This window comes from Ammospiza nelsoni, chromosome 6, assembly GCF_027579445.1.
Source record: "Ammospiza nelsoni isolate bAmmNel1 chromosome 6, bAmmNel1.pri, whole genome shotgun sequence".
Classification (NCBI taxonomy): Eukaryota; Metazoa; Chordata; class Aves; order Passeriformes; family Passerellidae; genus Ammospiza; species Ammospiza nelsoni.
This window is the reverse complement of record NC_080638.1, coordinates 49,097,688-49,117,202: the sequence shown is the minus strand read 5'-3', so window position 1 is coordinate 49,117,202 and position 19,515 is coordinate 49,097,688. Positions and strand designations below refer to the sequence as shown.

General features: G+C 45.0%; 3 protein-coding genes across 5 annotated transcripts; 1 reads left to right on the top strand and 2 right to left on the bottom strand.

Annotated features, from left to right (window-relative positions):
• Positions 1-135: 135 nt before the first annotated feature.
• UBR7 (ubiquitin protein ligase E3 component n-recognin 7) lies at positions 136-10,600 on the bottom strand. Its single transcript, XM_059473642.1, has 11 exons — positions 10,404-10,600; positions 10,082-10,215; positions 9,885-9,945; positions 8,687-8,782; positions 7,522-7,575; positions 6,238-6,343; positions 5,011-5,195; positions 4,351-4,482; positions 3,771-3,933; positions 2,896-2,957; positions 136-2,105 (listed from the first exon to the last, which is right to left on the bottom strand). Exons 1-11 carry the CDS (start codon positions 10,566-10,568, stop codon positions 2,013-2,015), a joined length of 1,251 nt encoding a protein of 416 aa, XP_059329625.1. The 5' UTR covers positions 10,569-10,600; the 3' UTR covers positions 136-2,012.
• On the top strand, positions 10,568-12,005 carry GON7 (GON7 subunit of KEOPS complex). Its single transcript, XM_059473643.1, has 2 exons — positions 10,568-10,996; positions 11,094-12,005. Exons 1-2 carry the CDS (start codon positions 10,753-10,755, stop codon positions 11,222-11,224), a joined length of 375 nt encoding a protein of 124 aa, XP_059329626.1. The 5' UTR covers positions 10,568-10,752; the 3' UTR covers positions 11,225-12,005.
• A 3,362-nt stretch (positions 12,006-15,367) lies between these two features.
• LYSET (lysosomal enzyme trafficking factor) lies at positions 15,368-19,456 on the bottom strand. 3 transcript variants are annotated; one of them, XM_059474676.1, is made up of 2 exons: positions 19,291-19,456; positions 15,368-17,467 (listed from the first exon to the last, which is right to left on the bottom strand). In XM_059474676.1, the coding sequence occupies exon 2, from the start codon at positions 17,449-17,451 to the stop codon at positions 17,056-17,058; it is 396 nt and encodes a 131-aa protein (XP_059330659.1). In that variant the 5' UTR covers positions 17,452-17,467; positions 19,291-19,456; the 3' UTR covers positions 15,368-17,055. The 3 variants fall into 3 exon arrangements, with proteins under 3 accessions (XP_059330659.1, XP_059330660.1, XP_059330657.1); XM_059474677.1 differs by lacking the exon at positions 19,291-19,456 and adding an exon at positions 19,136-19,237; XM_059474674.1 differs by lacking the exon at positions 19,291-19,456 and adding an exon at positions 18,860-18,939.
• Positions 19,457-19,515: the final 59 nt, after the last annotated feature.

Genomic DNA, 19,515 nt, shown 5'->3' with positions numbered 1-19,515 from the left:
CTGGGTTTGATTAGCCCCCATTGTGCACCTTGGTGGCTTGGCTAACAGCTCATCACTGGGCTCCCTGTCTGCCTGGTTCGAGGATGTAACACTACAGCAGCACCGAGAGAAAACAAGACAGTACACAGTGAAAAGTTATTTTAATCTTTATATATTGTAGTTAGATATGCAGTTACAGCTCCTGTAACAGTTACTACCAAAATAAGAGCATGTACAATACCCAGAGTTAAATTTAAAAGCAAACAGGAAAGGGCCCTGGGGGTCGATGACACATTGAGCATGAGTCAGCAGTGCCCTGGCAGCCAGCAGGGCCACCCATGTCCTGGGGCATCAGGCCCAGCATCCCCAGCCAGGCCAGGGAGGGGATTGTCCTGCTCTGCTCTGAGCTGGGGCAGCCTCACCTCGAGCCCTGGGGGCAGTTCTGGGTGCCACAATATAAAATAGACACAAAGCTGTCAGTGTCCAAAGGAGGGCCAGGAGGACCTTGAAGGGCCTTGAGGGGAAGCCCTGTGAAGAGGGGCTGAGGGCACTTGGTCTGTTCAGCCTGGGGGGCACTGAGGGCAGACCCCACTGCAGTTGGAGCTTCCTGTGAGGGGCAGCGGAGGGACAGACACTGATCTCCTCCCTGTGGTGCCAGGACTGAGGGAATTCCCTGAACTTGTGCCAGGGGCAGTTTAGGTTGGATATCAGAGAAAGGTTCTTCACCCAGAGGGTGGTTGGGCCCTGAACAGGCTCCCCAGGGCAGCGGTCACAGCAGCAGCCTGACAGAGTTCAAGAAGAGTTGGGACAATGCTCTCAGGCACATGGTGTGACTCTTGGGGTGTTCTAGGCAGGGAGTTGGATGTGATGATCCTGCTGGGTCCCTTCCAACTCAGCACAGTCTATGTTCTATGAAGCTGCTCAGCTGAGCATCTATGCTAAACTACTGTTTGTAAATAAAATGGTCAGAAACAGTTAATAGTGAGAATGATAAAAGTCTACCTTTGCTTTTCAAAAACCATTAACATGGAAAGGCAGAATAGTACCCCATGATATAGAAATCCTCAAAAACTAGAAATTTAATGTAGGTTTTGGGGTCTAACTACATTAGGCTCCAAACTTACAAAATCTTAATTTTTAATTGCAGCTACGTGTAGTCTTAAAAGTCAGTGAAACATCTCCTGTCCCATGATTATCACAGTGGTTATAAAAAGAACATTCCGTATTGTAACAAAATACCAGGATGCTGCAGTGTTTTCAGCAACATTTATAAAGTAGAAGAATTTGCTGTAGGCTAGTTTTTAAAATCAAAGCATATAACAAACCCCCCCACGCTTAGTTTGTAATTTAGTACCTCCTCCTAGTTCTTGTTTTTGTTCTGATGAGCAAATTAAGATCATCTGAATTTTTTTTTTACCACAGAAATCATCCCTGCCCAATACTAGAAATAAGTATTTTTAATGTATAAAACCAGACAGAACACTGTGTTGCATCAAGCCTAAGCTCTGCTTCCCCATTTGCAAGCAGCCCGGGCAGGCAGCAGCGCTGGCTCAGCTCAGCCCGGCCCGGCCCGGCCAGCCCCGGAGGGCCGCGGCAGGGCAGGGACAGGGACAGGCAGCTCCTGCTGCTGGGGCTCACCGGAATGGCTGCAGCCCCGGGGCAGGAGGCAGAGCCATTGCGGCAGGAGCGCGGGCAGGGCAGCGCCGGGCAGGTTCAGCACAGCTCGGCTCCAGCCCTGGCAGGAACCGGGGGAGTGCAGCACACGCTGCTCCCGTCCCGCCCTCCTCCCCTGGAGACACGGCCGGCTCTCCCGGGAATGCCAAGTCCATCGGTACTGAAATCCCTCTAAGTGCAATGTAAGGATTTGTTAAGAACATGTTTTAGGTGCTACAAATGAAGGACGTATTAGACAAAATGATGATGTTTCTTGGACAGCTGGATTTTGATGAGAAGCCAAAAACTGAAGATGCTTTTTCTGTTTGCCAGTGAACATTGTTTAGCCAGTTGTCCTTTCAGACCCAAACCCTCTCAGTCTAACTACAGTAGTACTGCATCCTGTTAGTCCGTCGCCTTTTCCGAGACTGAAATTCTTCAAAGAAGTGCTGAATGTCTTCTCTTTTAACCACCTAGGAGAAGCAGCATGAAACCCAAGTTGTGGTGGAAGAGCTTAATTAAAGGATCCTGTTTTATCTCCACACATAATACACAAAGCACAGAAAAACCAATACCCTGAAATTTCTCTGGTACAGCTTTCCTGTTGCACCTGAAGGAGAGGATTAATGCCCAAATTCTATTGTAGGTAATACAAACAGGGAAATGAGCTTCCCAAAGGCGGAACAAAGACATGGACCAAAGCTCCCAATGACATTTTAATGACTTTGACCTCTTGCTTTTATCATCAGAAAATTTAACACAAAGCAAGATTTTCACTAGCTTGCTTCAGGTCATTCCAATGTAACTAAGAATGGCAATACAGCAAGTCAGCCAACAAAATGCAAGTGATACTTAATGATGGCATGCAAATTCCTGCAGGAAAACAACTGACAAGACTGACAATCATGGTCAGTCTTTATTCTTCAAAGGGTTTAGAGTCAATCTAAGAAAAAACAGAAAATTTAAGACCTTGTCTTCCTGAATATCTTACCTAGAGCAACAGAAGTTTGATTTTAATGTAAGAATTGCTCTCACTACCTTGCAGACAGATTTCTGTAAAGTTCCCATTATCTCTCAACAATGTCATTAAGGAATTTTCAAACTTGAATGAAATAAGGGATTTCAGATTTCTACCGTAGTACCAGCAACTCCAAGAGACAAGAAAAAACATTACAACAGAACATCATGGTATTCACCACCCAGCCCTCAGCAGTTCTTTAAAACACATTTTCTGGCAAACAAATTCTGGAAGTTGCACCTTACCGTGCCCTCATCTGCAAACCTCCTGAGATAGTCAGTCAGTTCTGTCTTCAAATCATTGTATTCTGGATGGCAAAGCAAAGGAAAGAAAACAATTAATTTAACATTGGCTCAAGAACATAACTTGTTCTACTTCCTCTTGTCATTTGTTAGGTTTACTTCAGACAAATCTAGGTTTGAATTAGATTATAAATAACAATAATGTAAACATGAGAAGCCTAACAATTTATGAGAATAACCTATGCAGTGTGAGTGTCTGTTGGGGTTGATTTCGGAGATCAGTGAGTGAATTAGTACAGGTAACCAACAGACTGGCCCTGCTCCCAGCTTCCCCCACACAAGCACGTGTGGAGCGTGGTGGGAAGGCCCAACCTGCAAGTGGGGACTGGGACACTGTGACACTGTGACACTGTCCTTGCCAGAGCGCAGAGCCCTGGCGGGAGCAGAGAAACAGCTCCAGGTGTAAAACACCTCAGCACTGCCTTGTCACTGTGCTCTGCAGCAGAGCCACAGGGCACACCTGGCTGGCACTCCCAGCCAACAGGAGACTGCCAAACAGAACAGGGTAAGATAAATCAGCCAGACAGAAGAAGTTCAAATTAATGTTTAAATATTCACATCACAATAAATCACTATCATCACAGTACCTAAGATGTTAAACAAGATGAAAGTTCATACACCATGCAATGTCTCACTGCAAATTAGAGTTGTAACAATGGGCCAGAGAGGACCAATCCTGACTGAGGCGTGCAACCTGTCATACAGCTGTCTGCATGTAACTTCAAAAATAATTTGACACTACACACTATACATCAATCTCTGCAAACTGCTCAGGTAAAGTGTCTTAAGAGAGACTCTAAAAATGAAGTTGTATTTACCACAGATGAGTTCCACTTGCTGCACTCTGTTCATGCTGTTAAGGGTGTCCATTAAAGGATCTCTCCTCTCTGTCTCTTGGTCACTGGTACCTTTATTTTCATAGGCCAAGACAGTGTCACATTCATCTGTCAGGAACTGGACTTCAAGCTCTGAATACATTTTCTGGAGAATGAAGTAAAATTGATGTGACAAAACTTCTCAGATGGAGGTGCTCTCCCCCAGTGTTTCAGAATCTCCTCTTAACAACTTCCAGTCAACACTGGATTAAAGCAGCAAAGAAAATACAAACATTTAGAAGCCCTTTCCTGCTATATTAATCCCACAGGATTCAATGTGAATCTTTAGGTGGAATGAAGGGAGGTTTCAGCATTAAGAACATTCACACAGATTTTACCTAAAGCTTCTCCTCAGTGATGGTGTGGGAGCTCCTCCCTGCCTGTCCCACATGTGTGACAGTAACGAAGAGAACATACATACCAAACATACATACATAAGAAGAGAACATACATACCAAACATACATACATATGAAGAGAACATACATACCAAACATACATACATATGAAGAGAACATACATACCAAGCAGTCTTCACAAGTGCATAATTTGCTCCTCCAGTTGGATGGCCAAAAGGTGGCAGTATCTTTTTTTACAAATGGCTTGCTTTGGAGCTCTTTCAGCTTGCAGATGGGCTCCTCACTCTTAGTAACTACCTGAAATAAAAGGAGAGTGTTCAGTACTCCATAATATCACTTCAAAGAGACCCTGTTCTTTTTGGCATGTCCTTCTCCTTAGGCAAGAATTTTCTTTTGTCTCAAACATTTATTTTTATAAACAATATATTACTATATTACTATCCTCATGAGAATTCTGATGTGGTTTCAGCAATTTCCATGGGAAATTTCTGTATAAATTTTCTGCAATAACTGTAAGTATTTAAGAACTCAGAGCTGGACCATCATGCAAGTGCAGTTACACCACATACTGGAACAAACAGAAGTCACCTCAGTGTACTGGGCAGGTGGCTGAGAAGGGACAGATGCAGCCCATCTGCAAACAGACATTACACCTCTCAACAGCCCTGCCCCACAGCTCACACTGTGCTCCACAGAGACTGCAGGACTGAGGAGCATGGGAACAGACTGAACACCCTTCCCTGAGCCTGCACAGACTGAGGTGGGCTTCCCTTCAACTGTCAGCAGCATGAGGATGTGCAGATGAGAGCAGAAGGCACATTTTACCTCAGGACAGGCAGACCCAGAGCTAGTGGATGGTTCACTAAATTGTTCCAATTGCTTTTCCTCCTTTGTGTCATGGTGTTCCACTCCACCTTCTTTTTTTATTTCTTTCTTCTGCTCTTCACTTTCCTCTACCTTCAGGACAATCCCTTCATCTTCAAGGGAGCTCGCTTTGGTCAAAGGAGGAACTGGAAGATAGATACCCATAAATAAAAATAGTGTGCCAGAAAAAGTACAGGTCACTACAGGCATTGTCTCTGCTTCTCCTATTCTAAAACACTCTGCTTCCCAAAATCTAAGCCCTAGGAGAGGGAAGAGGGTATTTCAGAGTTGTTCACTACAATGCTTGTCCTTCTTGACACCCCTTGCAAGCTATCACAGTGTCAGTAACTGTCATGTGCTTTTTTGTCACGTGACTGGGTTGGAGTTTTTAATTTTCTCCAAACACACCTCAAAAACACCACCACAGATCAACTAAACTAATCTCTTGTTTATTTAAAACAAGTTTCTGTTTGATGCCGATTCAAGTATGGGCCCTGTGACAAAGCTGGTTAGAAGGAGGAAAACCAAAACCAGACAAACATCCTGTTCTGTACCATTTACATTAGAAGGAAAAGAACTCCAGGTAGCCATCCTTGAAAATACCAGTGAAATTTTGGGCACATAAGGAATCTATCAGCAGCTGACAGAAGCAGTAATTTTAGGACACTGTGAGAAATTAATTCTTTCTACAGAATTCAAGTCATCCATTCTTTTAAGTCCAGAGAGCTGGCGTGACCACAGGGAACGTGTGTCCTGAGCACAGCCCCAGCCCTACCCAGATTAATGTTAAACATTTTCATTCCAGGGCACTCTATCATTCACTCTTTGCTGCTCAGAGCATCTGTAAGAAGTGTTTGTCTCACTGCTTCCCTTAGGATGGCTCTTCAGTTCTTTGATCAGTTTAGAAATTAAATTCCTGGACCCAAGTATTAAATCTTCACACATTTTGTGCTAGATAAAGTAACTAGAAGCAAGCAGCACTGAATCAAGATTTAAGAATGAAAACGGCTTTTTATTTTTTTTTCACAAGTAACTGCCACCCCTCATGTTCCACTGCTGAAGGTGATTGCCCAAGACAATTAATATTATTTTTCCAACCACTTAAAACCAGTATTATGTCATTAACCAACCATGTATGAGAAATACATGCTCACAAAATACTGGCTCAGATCTCTTGACTTTCTTTACCTGCTAATTGGGATGCATAAGCCCATAGGAAATGGCAACGTTTCATGCAGGCCTGGCACACCATTTCATGGAAGTCTCCACTTTCAGGGGGAACTGCACCAAGATGCTGTCAGAAAGAAGTGAGCACACAGAAGTGAAACATCTATATTGATCACATACTGAACTTGAGGAGAATTCAGTCCCAAAGTTGTCCATAAATTGATGAGAACTATCTGGGCAATTAGAAGCACTTAGTGGCTTTCTTCTGAAAAAGCATTCCTGCAAAGCTCACAGTATGCAGCACAACACTCTTCATGCATACACTTAATACAAAAGAAGTTTATCTACAAGAACCCATAATTGAAGCCAATCATATTTTTTTTACTCTTTGATCCTGCAATTTCAAGCATGGAATTTCACTTGTGCTCCTCAAGGCACAAGAGGCTGAATCCTTAATGCTTACCCATTAAGTAGGGCACCCACTACAGTGCTTGGCTGCTTTCAAAACACTTCCCTGAAGTTTGGAATCAAGAATGAACAGCACAGTCTGTTCCTTGCTACTTGAAGGAATAAAGAGTTTAAAAGACATTCTTTTGAAGGAAAAACTATTCACATAGTTGATAATGATGTGCCTCAGTAAGAATCTTTTCCTCACCAACTATGCTGATTAGAGTTTTCTGTTGCAGAAAGAGCTATTTGTCGGGGATGAGCCATTTGTCGGGTGCAGGGAAAACTTGGGGCGCTCAATGAGATCAGCAAGCTCCGTTTATTGAAGAGAGCATCAGACACTTACACAGCAAATAATAAGCTCATGAATATTCTGTAATTTACACCGTCCATTGGCCACACCACAACATCAGCTCTTCCCCATTCCTCAGGGGTTACATCTCCCTTTTCTCATGTCTCTTTCACTGTTTGTTATCATACTCCAGCTGGGCCCAAGGACACGCTATCTTGCAGGTGCAGGACTTGGAATTAGCCACGGCCTTGTACTTTTCTAATTCTTAGCTACTCTCCCAACAGTTTTCTAATTAAGGAGACAGTTATAAAGTTATTGCTTTATTCTGCAGTGGTAACTTTCAAAAAGGTAGGACTCTTCCTGGTATGTTTTAACTGGAGTGGACAGCAGTGCAAGAGTAGACTTTCAGTGCTCCTTTACATAAGCTGAAAACAAATGCCTTGGAGCTCCTGTAATAATCTCCTTTGAGAAGTACAGCACACCTCCCAGGTAAGAATCACCATACAAACCTAAACACCAACTCCATCCTGTGCAAACGGCAGTTCTGCTATTTATAGTTTCCTTACCCTTCCATGGAACCAGTCTTCACAAACTATGCATTGGATCATCTCATCTGGAATCTAGATGAACATTCACGTTATTAGCATTAATAGCAACCTCCAGAATCTCTCACCAGTCTCAAACTGCAGTACCATGCAAATCCTGCTCAGTGGATTGCATTTCCCTCTTCACCCCTCAGAGAGAGCTCCCATTAGTAAGTAGTTAGTGCTTTGTTGGCCAGTTTGCTCCCCTCAGGTTCAGCACATGTCATCTCTCTCATGACTGACGCTGTGAAATCCCATTTATTACTACAAAACCAGTCTTCCCAGCAGGGCAAGACTTTCTCACAGAAAGGTGATAAAAGTTAATACACTACTGGTATCCTTCATCCTATAAACAGAAATGCATGGGCAGCTCAGCAGAAGAAAGATACTGATATTCACACTGTCATCAAGTCTGTGAAAGATGCCAGAATCAAACTTAACTGGACACCACACAGGACAGTATGAAATGCTTTGTTATTAAACAACTATTAATTATTTCTTCAGAAATGTTTTTAGCTGCCTCTGAACTTGAGAGAGGGGGAGCTTATAAAATGGGGTTTTTTTGGTATTTGAAAGACTTGTGGACTCATGCCTTCTGTGTTCTTTAGGACACCTGGTTCCTGTGACTGCAAACAACAGCATGCACATGCAAATGCAGTGCTGTGTTTTAGTGTTTCAGAGAGACAAAAGAGTGTTCTGGCTACCACCTGGGACTGTAGCTAGTGCTACAGGACAGGACAGACTCTCTCCATCCCAGAAGCCTTGCCAGAGCAGTGCTGCAGGCACAGGGAAGCACATTCTGATCTCTCCTAACACATGAAATGCATTTATTCTGCACTAGGCCACATTTCTCAAGGTTATGATAACCCTGTTCCCTAGGGGAACTGTGCAACTTCAGGGAACTGCAGCACCATTTTGTCCAAATGATGACTTGTCCTCCTCATTTGTCTCTAAGGCATAAACATACTTCACTATTAAAAAAAAATTATCAAGTCATTACTTCACATGACACATGAAAACCAATGTGGAACATAAGATTTCTTGAAGTGGGATCTTCCTTGAAAAGTAGCTCAGGGATCACCCTTTGCACAGTATCTACCATAAACACCATCTATATATGATTGCTACTGGATTTTGTATTTCTTACCTCATCTTCAGGATCAGGGTAAGGTCTTTTGCATGTACAGTACAATCCATAGAAGTTGTCATTATATTTATTTCCTGAATTCACCTTGCCCTTTTCCTAGGAGAAAAGAGAAAAAGTCTCAAAAGACAACACAGTAAAAACTAAAGACAGTAAATGACAAAAGAGAACCATTTCTGTTCCCTTTAAATTCCTAAAACCATCATTATTTTCAGCAGCCTGAATATACAAAAAGAAATATATTCTCCAGACACCTCTGCTTTACATTGAGCAGCAGATAGGGCACATGAAGAATGCTAAAGTTCAAAACTAAAGAGGAAAACATTCTGCTCACCCTTGTAGCAAATGGCAACCATGGTGTCAGACAGATTAATGGACAGATGCTGAAGCTCACTTAACCTGTACAACTGAATTTTCACTGAACTGAAGCAGAAGGAACAACCACGTGATCCATTTCATTGACTCAAGTGAGAAATGGTAACATCTTAAATTGTCACAGGTGTCTGTAGGGATCACTGCACCGTGACTTTGCTGACTAGCTCTGGATCTAATTCAATTCTCCCAGCACAAAACAGGCATACACAAAACCACTGTTTGTTTCAATGTTTGAACAGCTATTATCCTGGGAGCACCAGTGCGAGCAAACCAAGCAGCATCCTGTTGCTGCCTCACAGAAGATTGAGACTGCCAGTTAATTGAAAAGTTCAAAATGCCCACCAAGGAGAAAAGTAGAGGCAGCTTAATACAGTAAAGAAACATCCCATCAGTAAGCTCTGGTGACAAACTATTAGGGCACTAATGCCATCACAAAGAAGGAAAGGGAATTGTCCCTCTGACAGCAGCACAGCCTTAAACTTTCTTATTGCAACTGCAAAATTGCATCCCAAAAGGTTATTCTGAAACAGCTTAAAGCTAATGAGATGTGTCAATGCAGAAACACCACAACCTGCTCCTGGAGGTGTGCTGGCCATGGATGCAGAACTGCTGCCCTCATGGACGGCAAGGACCAAATGTTCCTTCTGCTCCCAGCATTTCCCTTCGGTCCCTCAACAGTTTTACTCTTTGCTGTAATATTCCCACCTTTTCTAACTTCCTGGGAAGACTGGAGGCACGGCATCAACCAGCACTGGCTGAGGCAAGGCACCACCCACCCAGGACTGTTATTTTGACTCCGAATGCCTGAAACCTGTCTGAAACTTACCGGGAGTAACTTGCACTGCAGATTTTTGAACTTGCTATTTCCACAGTCACAGCGGAAATTCCTGAGAGAGAAAAACGTGGCGTTTCAGGTTTTATATGAAGTGAGAACACGCTGGGTTTCGTATTCTGAACAATCCGCAGCAGTTGATCAGGAGCCACGAGGCTCCTCCACGGCCGCTCCCGCCCCCCCGCCCGTACCTCTTGGTGTAGAGCTCGAAGAGGCGGTGGGTGCCGTGGCACTCGTAGCTGCAGGCCAGGCAGATCCCCGCGGGCTCGGCGCCGGGCGGTGTGCAGGTGCTGCAGGCGTAGAGGGCCTGCCGCTTCACCGCGCCCTGCGGGAGACACCGACCGACAGACAGACAGACCGACGGACCGTGGCGTGAGGGGCGCTGAGGCGGGGGGGCTGCCCTGCCCTGCCCTGCCCCGGCCCGCCCGGCCCCGCGCCCCCAGGCCCCGCCCCTGGTCACGCCCCGGGCCCAGGCCCCGCCCCCGGCCCCGAGGCCCCCGGCCCCGCCCCCACCTGTGAGTAACTGCAGCGCTCGTGGTCGCTGCCCCCCAGCACGGCCCGCGCTTCCTTCTCCAGCTCCTCGTTCTCCGCCAGCACCTCCGCCAGGGACACCACGGGTTCCTCCGCGCCGCTCCCGCCGCTCCCCGGCTCGGCGCCCTCCGGAGCCGCCGCCTCCATCGCCGGGACGCGAAGGCCGAGGAGCGCGAAGCGAGGCGGGAAACGCGGGCCCGAGGAGGCGCCAGGGGGCGCCACAGCGGAAGCGGAATGGCGCGCGCCCCACGTGACCGTGGGCGGCGTGTCACGGCGGGGCGGGGCGGCCCGCACGTGACCGGCGGGGCGGGCACATGAGCGGCGGGCGGTGATGGCGGAGCTGGCGGCCGAAACGGAGCCCGAGCCGGGCCCGGGGCGCGATCTGGTGGCGGAGCTGCGGGGCCGCGATGGGCGGACGCGGACGGTGCGGGTGCCGTACCCGGCGGCGGCGGAGGGCGAGGCCGCCCAGCTGCGCGGGCTGCGGGCGGCCCTGAGCGAGCTGCAGGAGCGGGTGGTGGAGCTGCTGGCGCCGCTGGTGCAGGAGGAGCGGGCGGCTGCGGGCGGCGCGCGGCGCGGTGAGTGGCGGGGGGTGCGCGCCGAGAGGGCTCCGCCGGGCCCGGGGCGCCGCCCGCGCCCCGCACCGTTCACCCGCGCCCGCCCCAACTCCGGCAGGTGCTGGCGGGGATGACGACGACGACTACGATGACGAGGAGGAGGATGAAGGCGAAGACGAAAACAACGTGGACGCGGCGGCGAGCGGCGATGACCCTCCCGTGAAGCGGACGAAGGTGCAGCAGCCGTGAGGTCGGCGCTGGAGGCCGGGCCTGCGCCCGGACAGGCTGTACCGACTGTAAGTGTCCCGGGCCCGCTGCACGGAGCCGCTCCCGCCGCGCTGCTGCTCCGTTTAAATGCGAAATGTCCATCCCGACACTGCTTTAATACGGAAGCCTTTCCCAAAGGATGCGCCTGGGTGTGAGCAGCGTATTGCTTACAGGGTGCCAGTGTTATGGTGGCGCCAGTTTTTTGTAAATTAGTTGGCAGGTACAGACTTTTCTCACAAATTTTCTGATTGGTATGTTTTTTAATAACTTATTTTGAGTCACAGTATTTCTTCGTGTGACACCACTTTTAAAATAAAGCAATAAAACCTGAAAAGAGTTATTTTGTTAAATATGATCTTTGAAAGACAGCTTGTGTTTGTATGGAGAAAAAGCAATATAAGACCACTATAAGTGTCAAAATTAACAAGCATGTACAGGACTGTGCCTGTTCCTGTACAGTCCTACCGTGCAAGATTATTTTTACCTATCATCAACAAGGTTTGGTCACCTGTCAGTCAAGAAGCTTCTGTGAACAGGTATAAAACACCCTTGATAGTCATTTTATAGAGCCTAAGGCCTGAGAGTTCTCTAGCAGAATTTAACTGCCTGAATGAATACTGTGAAAAGTACTTTGGGGGGTTATTTTCATTTTCTTGTGTTCTCTGGGCACAGTTTGTTTATATATTACGGGACCTGAGCAGATCTTGAGACTTACATATGTAGGACAAAGTGTGGAAATAAATGAACTTTTACGAGGACAAAATTGTCTGCATTCGTTTGAAATGCAGGGAAGAGCCAGAAATGAGGTCCAGTAGATGTGTCCTTGACATTTATGTACTCAGATACTCTAAGATACTCTTGGCAGATGGGATAGAAGCAGAACTGAAAAGACCAACTCAGGTTGTACACCTGTTTTCCCTTTTCCTCCAGACAAACCTTCCAGAAATGGTATGAACTGTCTAATGGCTGATTAGCAACATTTAACATTAGGCAAGAATTTGTGGCCTTTACCTATAAACTGTGTAAACACTCCACTGGCATGTCATGGACTGAAAATGTTTGGTCTAAAGCAACAGATCCTAACTTAGCACAGAAGTGCAGGTAACATTCTAGTAATGGGATGCTTTTTTTTTTTTGGTCAGCCTGGACACAGGAATATGCTGCACCTAAGCTCCAGAAAATACCAATGATTATTGAGTCAAAAACTTAATACTCAATTTCTGTCTTTAAAGAATCCTTGCTAGTCCTTGTAGCTACCAAAACTTTGAAATTACAAAAAGAGCACTGGAGCACTGGAGCTTCAGGGAATCTTATGCATCTCTTGTAGGTTGGCTTGTGGCAAAAGTGCCCTGACTCAACAGACTCCATTTTTCTGAGTGTTGGCTTGGGAAGCTTCAGTGTGATGTGGTTCCCTACCCTCCCAATCCCCTACAGCTGTGTTCTTAACCCCATCTGGAGAGCCCCATAGTTATCTGTGGCCCCAAATTTTAGGCAGAGGAGGTAAGCCTCAATGGAAAAAAGATGCTGTATTCTTCACCTCAGAGAGAAGCAGTGCTGTTGTACCTAACCAGCCTTCAAGGGGGCACAGAACAAGCTCAGCTCACCACATCTGCACTGCTCAGTGCACTTTGTATGTCTTACTGATAGAACTTGGTTTTACTGGCCCAAGGGAGCTCAATGGATTTCCTCACTAAAATAAAGGGGAGAATGCTGGTGTGTTTGTATGGAATTAAAAGAGCTGATGTGATATTAAATTCTTGGTGGTTAGATGATAACCAACTACTTTTAGTAGTTACAAAACATAACAAAAAATGCCAAAGCATGTCTCCTTCATAAAGACTGGGATTATATGACGTACTCTATTGTTATTGTTTTGAAAAACTGAACTGCTGGTTCAAACAACTTCGAGGCTAAATTCATGAAGGAACTTAACAGATTGCAATGTTCTGTGTTAAAAAAAAAAAAAAAGCTTTAAGTCTCAAGTATGCAAGGCACTCAAGATAGCTCTGTGAGGGAGAGGAGGTGATCCCATTATGCCCAGTAATTGGGGCATTGTCTAAAAGTGCAGTGCCCTTCCTATCTCCCAGGAGAGGGATCCACAGCCATCACTTTCATTAAAGGATTTGAATGCCATTCACCCATGGCAGCCCATCTAAAAGGTAACTTATCCATAAGTTACCATCTTACCATCCATAACTCCATCTTCAAAGGTAACTTATCCATAAGCTATCATGAGTATCAGGTTCTCTGTGAACTACCCAGTAGTCTGGGAGCTGGGACATCATGAGCCTCAACTTGGTGACTGGGTGAGCACTCAGCACTGTGAACACCTGAGCAGTTCTGCACCAGCCACATGGGCTAGACATGGGCCCTGAGGGCTGAGTTGAGCAGATGCACCTTCTTATGGCTGTAGCATGTTCTTTCTTCCCAAAGAAACCTGCACCATCTTTAAAGAGAACTAAGATAAATCAGTTCTTAAAATTTAACTACACAATAAAATTATTAAACTGCTTTTGTGCATTAGGTCATTTGTAGAAAAGTGGTTCTCATCAAAGACTGTGACATAAAAATCAGGATTTTTAAAAAAACTAGTATGAGAAACTAAAGAGTGTCCTTTTAAGAAAATAATGGACCAGGCAAGAGAAAATAAGGAGAGGTAATATGTATTCTGCAACAACTGGAATGTTTTGTTCCAGGGATAAATCAATCCTCGTATTTTTAATTTAAAAAAGGAATCAAGTTTGCAGTCCTACTTTGCTGCTGGAAGAAACATGCCACAAGGAACACATTTTACTGTAACTTACTTCTGTCCATGCAGCCTCATGTTGTGCTCTTCATTGGACCTGCTCCCCCATGGCAGGAATGAAAGACAGGTTTAGTAGCAGTTGTGGCAGACACATTCCTGAGATGGGAAGGGACTGTCAGGTAAAGGTCAAGCAGCTAAAGAAACTAACATTGAGACTGCTCAATTGACGTTCAAGGAGTCTGACAATGCTTTATCTTGTGACACAAATGAAAAAAAAGAAATCTAGGGTAAATGGCATACAGATGATCATTAATCACCCTCGTGTTACAGCTACTCACTTTGTTGGCAGAACATTAAAGCTCAGAATGTTGCAAAACTTCAAGCTTGATTATCCCAAAAGTTTGTATATGATGTAATTTTCTGTTACAGACAGGTCTTTGGTGATTCAGATAATCAGCCTTGACAATGCTTATAAATTTTCGGAATAATCAAGCTGAAAGTTATTTCACTACTTTTTAATACTACAGTAAAAAACAATTTATGATTCATTTTTATAGTCTTTCCTTTACTTACCCTGTTGGGAAGATTCCACCTGTTGATGTTCCCCTAGTGTCAAAAATGCTGGAAGCACCAGCAGAGCTAACTTAGCTCTTCTCCTACTCTCACTAATATTTGTATCCACTATGTTAATAGTTCTCCACTGCTGCTTTCCCCTTCAAGCTCAAACGCTTACACACATAGCATTTGCTTGAATCAGACTGTGTGTTTTTCTGTAGTTAGTTGCAAAGCAATGCCTGTCAACAGCTGGAATCCAAAACCAGGCCTCTGATGGCAAAGTCTATGAACATGAGCCCCAGTTCTGCAAGCCCCCACCATGCCCAGCACGTGCTCCACAGCCAGACAGCTCTGGTCACCCCACCAGGCCTGCCAGTGAGTTTGCTAAGGGTCACATGCTTGCATGACAGAAAATGAGGTGGTTCTTCCTATCATTTTCTATTTCTGATGCTTCCTCTTAGGCACTTGGCTCTTTGAATAGTTCCATCTGCATACAATGTAACTAGTTTAAAACTAGTGTGAAGTTAAAAACAGTCCAGCCATAGGTATCTCTCTTACACAAGAGTAAAGAAACAAGGGGATTCCACTTCATCCAGCAAGCCCCAAATTTCAGGCTACAAACAAGTAATTAGGGCACAGAGCATAAGAGGACAACAAAAGATGAACTGAACATGCACACTGAGGGAAGGACATGAGCACAGGCTATAGCAACTGACAGCCAGCACTGCTGCCTGGCACCAAACACCCAAAAATACCCCACTAAACCAAAACCAAACAACAGAAATGAAAAGCTATTGATGAGTATCTGCATTAATAGACATGTGTTTACAAACATTGAAAAGTTTTTATTTTATAGATAAATAGCATGGTGATTTTAAAAGTTGAGAAACAATACAACTTAAAAGCTCTGACTCCCCAAGATACTAACTATTAGTCAGAGTTTATAATTTACTCTTACTCCAGCACAGTAAGATGGCAGCTTCCTCCTTTTCATATTGCACTTAGAACTCAAACCCTTCTTGCAAAGGCTACATTGTTTTCAGGTCCTAGCACCAATGCTGACAATTGAAACCAGTGTCTCAAAGTATCTCCAAGTGCAAACAGAAAGTTTAAGGTATTGGAACTGCCATGCTTAAACACAGCAACAGTGAAAATAGTGTTCTCTTTCCAAAGCAAGAGAAAGACAACTTTCCAGGATTCCCTTAAGCAGTCAGAAATAGAATAGCATTTGTGATGATTAGATATGGACAATCACATACAGCTGAAATTATAGTCAAGGAGTTTAGCTCATAATTCTTTTGAGTCTACTGCTTCTGAGAAGTATTTTGCACTGTTTTCATATTTGTTACTTCCATCATGGCTGGGACAAAAATTTAGTTCTCAGAAGAAACAAAAATGGACAGAAAGAAAGAACAGATTCAGTCTTATTCAAAATATGCTATTCCAAAATAGCACTGAAAAATAGAGGTTGAAACTATGGCAAAGAAATCTCAATGGAATTTCAGTATGACTGAAGAAATTTACATTCATTACAAGAATGAGAAGGTACCTTACTTCTTTGAATTTCTGGAAGAAACATGATTATCTGTTTTACAACCTGTTAGTAGCATCCCCCAAACAGTTAACTTTCCCAAATTCAAGGTTTTTCCTAATATATCAGTTGTCTTGGAGCACAATTTCCCACAATGTCTGAAGTGAAACTGGAATGGCCATAAATTTCAGTAACTTGTAATTTCATCAAGGAAGATGATAGGAGAAGGAAACACAAAAGAATTTTTGTGCAGACTACAAGCCAATGCCAGCATAGACTGCTTTTGATGTTGTAGGAATAGTTTAAAACACCAAGCTCCAGGCCTATGCCACTCCTCACTGCCTGCCTATTACAGTGTGGGACTGTTGTGACTGAAAAGTAGCCTACCGCAGAAAAAAATGTACTTTTTCCCTTTAAAGGTTTGCACAAACTTTATTCTTTGCTTCCTGTTTTTGTATCTAAACTTATTTTTAAAAAATTCATTTAAAACAGCACTGATGTAGATTATAAAAAAAAAAGAAAAAGCAAAGAATTGCGTTAAGTGCAGCTTTTATAATCACATTCTTAATTTCTTTTTTCCTTTTACATTTACCACAAAAGAAGTATCTTTTCATTGATTTCACTCTAAGGGAAAACATAGGAAATCACTTTTTTGCACAGAGGAGTAAAGTTGTGGACCAGAAACTTGTTTCCCCACAGGACATTTCAGATGGAGAGTTGCAATTTTGCATCATTAAGGCAAAATGAGGAATACTTCCATCACATGTCACACAGGTCTCTCCCACTCTGGCCACCGGACAGATCCATAATTAAAAACCTTTGTCATTACTTGTTTGTTTTAAATAGAAAACAGTCATTCTCTTCATTGCTTATCAGTTTGAAAGAAAAGGCCCCTTCCGGCCTTCACTCAGAACTTCAGTCTTGTGATTAGATCAAGCAAATGCAATTGCTTCCAACCAGCAACAGAAACTAGCAGTTGAGCTAAGTGTCAATTAGTTGTAATCTACTGATCTGATTAGAGGCCTTCACAAATGTTTGGTGCCGATTGCAGATAACAGCCAAGCAGATAGGAATGATGCAATACCCAACAGTTTTGGGATCGGCTCTCGTACAGGAATAGAGGAACAGGAACATCTGTAAGTACGGTATTAAAAATATTATCGTCCACAGCCAGAAGGGCAGGGATAGCAGTCGGACTTTTAAGGAGTGTGTCCATGTGGTTCCTTCCTGTGGCTCCTTGGGGTGTTGCTGAATGTGCTCCAGTGCCAGTTTGTTGTAAGTCTCATTGATTTCAAAGACATAATAAAAAGCTGCAGCACTGGCTAACAAGTACAGCCCCACGCCAATCCAGCCCATCCTCTGGCGGAAGTTCATCATTCTCCATGCTCTGCACCTGCAACAAAAGGCGACAGAAACATTCAGTACAGCTTGCAGAGAGAGGCAACAGATGAACCTTGGTTTGCACATGTTAACTTTCTATAACTTTTCATTGCACATTAGTTAAAACACACACATCCACTTCTGAGTTGTCTCTACATCACAGAAAATCATTACTCTGCCAGCAACAGCTTAATGGCAACAACATAAGAAGCTCCACCGATGGCTCTGGGTGGTTTAGGGCCTGCTGGCTATCAGGATATACCTGGCTTAAGCCAGATACTCACAGAATAAAACAAATGTCATCAATTGGGTTAGTTACTTACCCCATCTGCCCTCAATGCCTCTACACATAATGTGAGATTTTCTATAAATAAACAAAGTTTGGAAAGTTCTTTGATGCCTGCAAGACAGCCAGTAATGGCACCATCACTGCTTGTCTGTGGTGCAGCAACATCCTTTTCCATTAAGCCCTAGCTGAGTGCCCATTTATGAAGGGATGCTTTCAAACTGAACATGGCTTAGGCTGCACTACAGGGACATACTTGCACAAATTATTGGAGGCCCAGAGACATTACTGGGCTCAATTTGAGCTGCTTCAAATCTCCAGCTGGCTGCACGGGTCAAGGTGACTGGAAACACTCTTCAAAGCAGTCACTAACAGTTCAGCTGGAGTGTACCTCCACACAAATGAAGTCACCACCTCTTCCAGTCCAAACAGCCCTTGCACAGGGCAGGGAGAACCACTGCTTCTCTGCACCTAATTGGGGTTCTCCAAAAAAACCTGCTTTTTCAGACCTCTGGGCTTTTACCTTTTGTACCTTTTCCTACAGAGGGTAAAATCCATCTATGTAGTGCTGTTTTAAGAAAATATATCAGGCCTTTAAAATACCACACAGAAATGCTTATTGAAAAATGAATTATGCATAGAAAACAGTAACAATTCATGGAAGCATTAGAGAATTTACCATAAATGATACAAAATCATGACACCATTCTAAATCACCCTTTCTGAGCCAGACTAATCTGCCAGTTTTGTTGGCAATCCTGATTTTACATAACTGAGGGATATTCTCAATCCTGAAATGACCGAATGATCAAGACAGCCCTAGAGAAATTGTTCTGGCCCTCAGACTCCTGCATTCATGGTGGCTAAAAGAATCAAACATTCAGGGACACAAATACCTGAGAAGGAACAGTAAATACCTGAAAGGGAACAGTAAATACTTGAGAAAGCTATTGTGGATTTAAGTAATGTCAACTTCTCGTTCAGCTGACCCTTCTACATAACTCAGCTGCACGTTTCCCTTTATTACCCCGAGTCAATACGTTTAGTAGAACAACTCAAATTGTTGAAAGGAATTGTTAATCTGTAAGGTAAAAACTTGAACGCCAGGTCTGCGTTTACCCGCTAAAGAAGCTGTTTTTCCAGCAGTTCGGCATATCCGAGCTGGCTCACGAGTTGTCGCCTTCGAGGAAAATAAACCGTCACAAGGTATGTACATACTGAAAACATAAACACTATCAAAACAGCAGCAGATTTAAGCAGGTAAACATCAGCGCGTTTTGATCCTGCCCTTGAGCAGCAGCCAGAAGAGGAGCCTTAGCTCCCGGTTATAACGAAAGAGACTGAGCTAACAGAGTCTTCTCATTGTTACTCTCCGTTTTCAGACCCAGCTCCAACCTGCAGCTTTTGGGCACACCCGCGACGGTTCTCGGACCCCTTCAGCGCACAGGGGCTCCTCCGGCGACCCCCGCGCACACCGCCCGCCGGACCCTAGCTCCGGGCGAGCCGCGCTTCGCCGCCGCGGCTCCTTCTGGGCGCCGGCAGCTCCTTACCTTCCTCCGGCCGAGAAGGAGGGAGCGGGAGGGCGGCGGCGGGCGGCCCGCTCCCCTCAGCCCGCGCCGCGGCGCCGGGAGGCGGCGAGTCCCGCGGGCCCGCCCCGCTGCCCGCCCCGCTGCCCGCCCGCCGCCATGGCCGCCCGCCGGCACCGGCACTTCCGGCCCGGCCCGACGGCTGCCGGGGCGCGCGCTGCATCCGGGGCGGGCGCCTTGGCCGGCGGC

Bases quoted from the DNA above. Each gene is read 5' to 3' on its own strand.
- UBR7 (XM_059473642.1), bottom strand. From the start codon at position 10,568: ATGGAGGCGGCGGCTCCGGAGGGCGCCGAGCCGGGGAGCGGCGGGAGC. The intron at 10,216-10,403 runs GTGGGGGCGGGG...TGTCTCCCGCAG, and splicing joins AGCGCTGCAGTTACTCACAG to GGCGCGGTGAAGCGGCAGGC. The intron at 7,576-8,686 runs GTAAGAAATACA...ATGTTCATCTAG, and splicing joins ACCCTGATCCTGAAGATGAG to ATTCCAGATGAGATGATCCA.
- GON7 (XM_059473643.1), top strand. From the start codon at position 10,753: ATGGCGGAGCTGGCGGCCGAAACGGAGCCCGAGCCGGGCCCGGGGCGC. The intron at 10,997-11,093 runs GTGAGTGGCGGG...CAACTCCGGCAG, and splicing joins TGCGGGCGGCGCGCGGCGCG to GTGCTGGCGGGGATGACGAC.
- LYSET (XM_059474674.1), bottom strand. From the start codon at position 18,894: ATGCCGAACTGCTGGAAAAACAGCTTCTTTAGCGG. The intron at 17,468-18,859 runs GTAAACGCAGAC...CTTTTGTTGCAG, and splicing joins AAAAACAGCTTCTTTAGCGG to GTGCAGAGCATGGAGAATGA.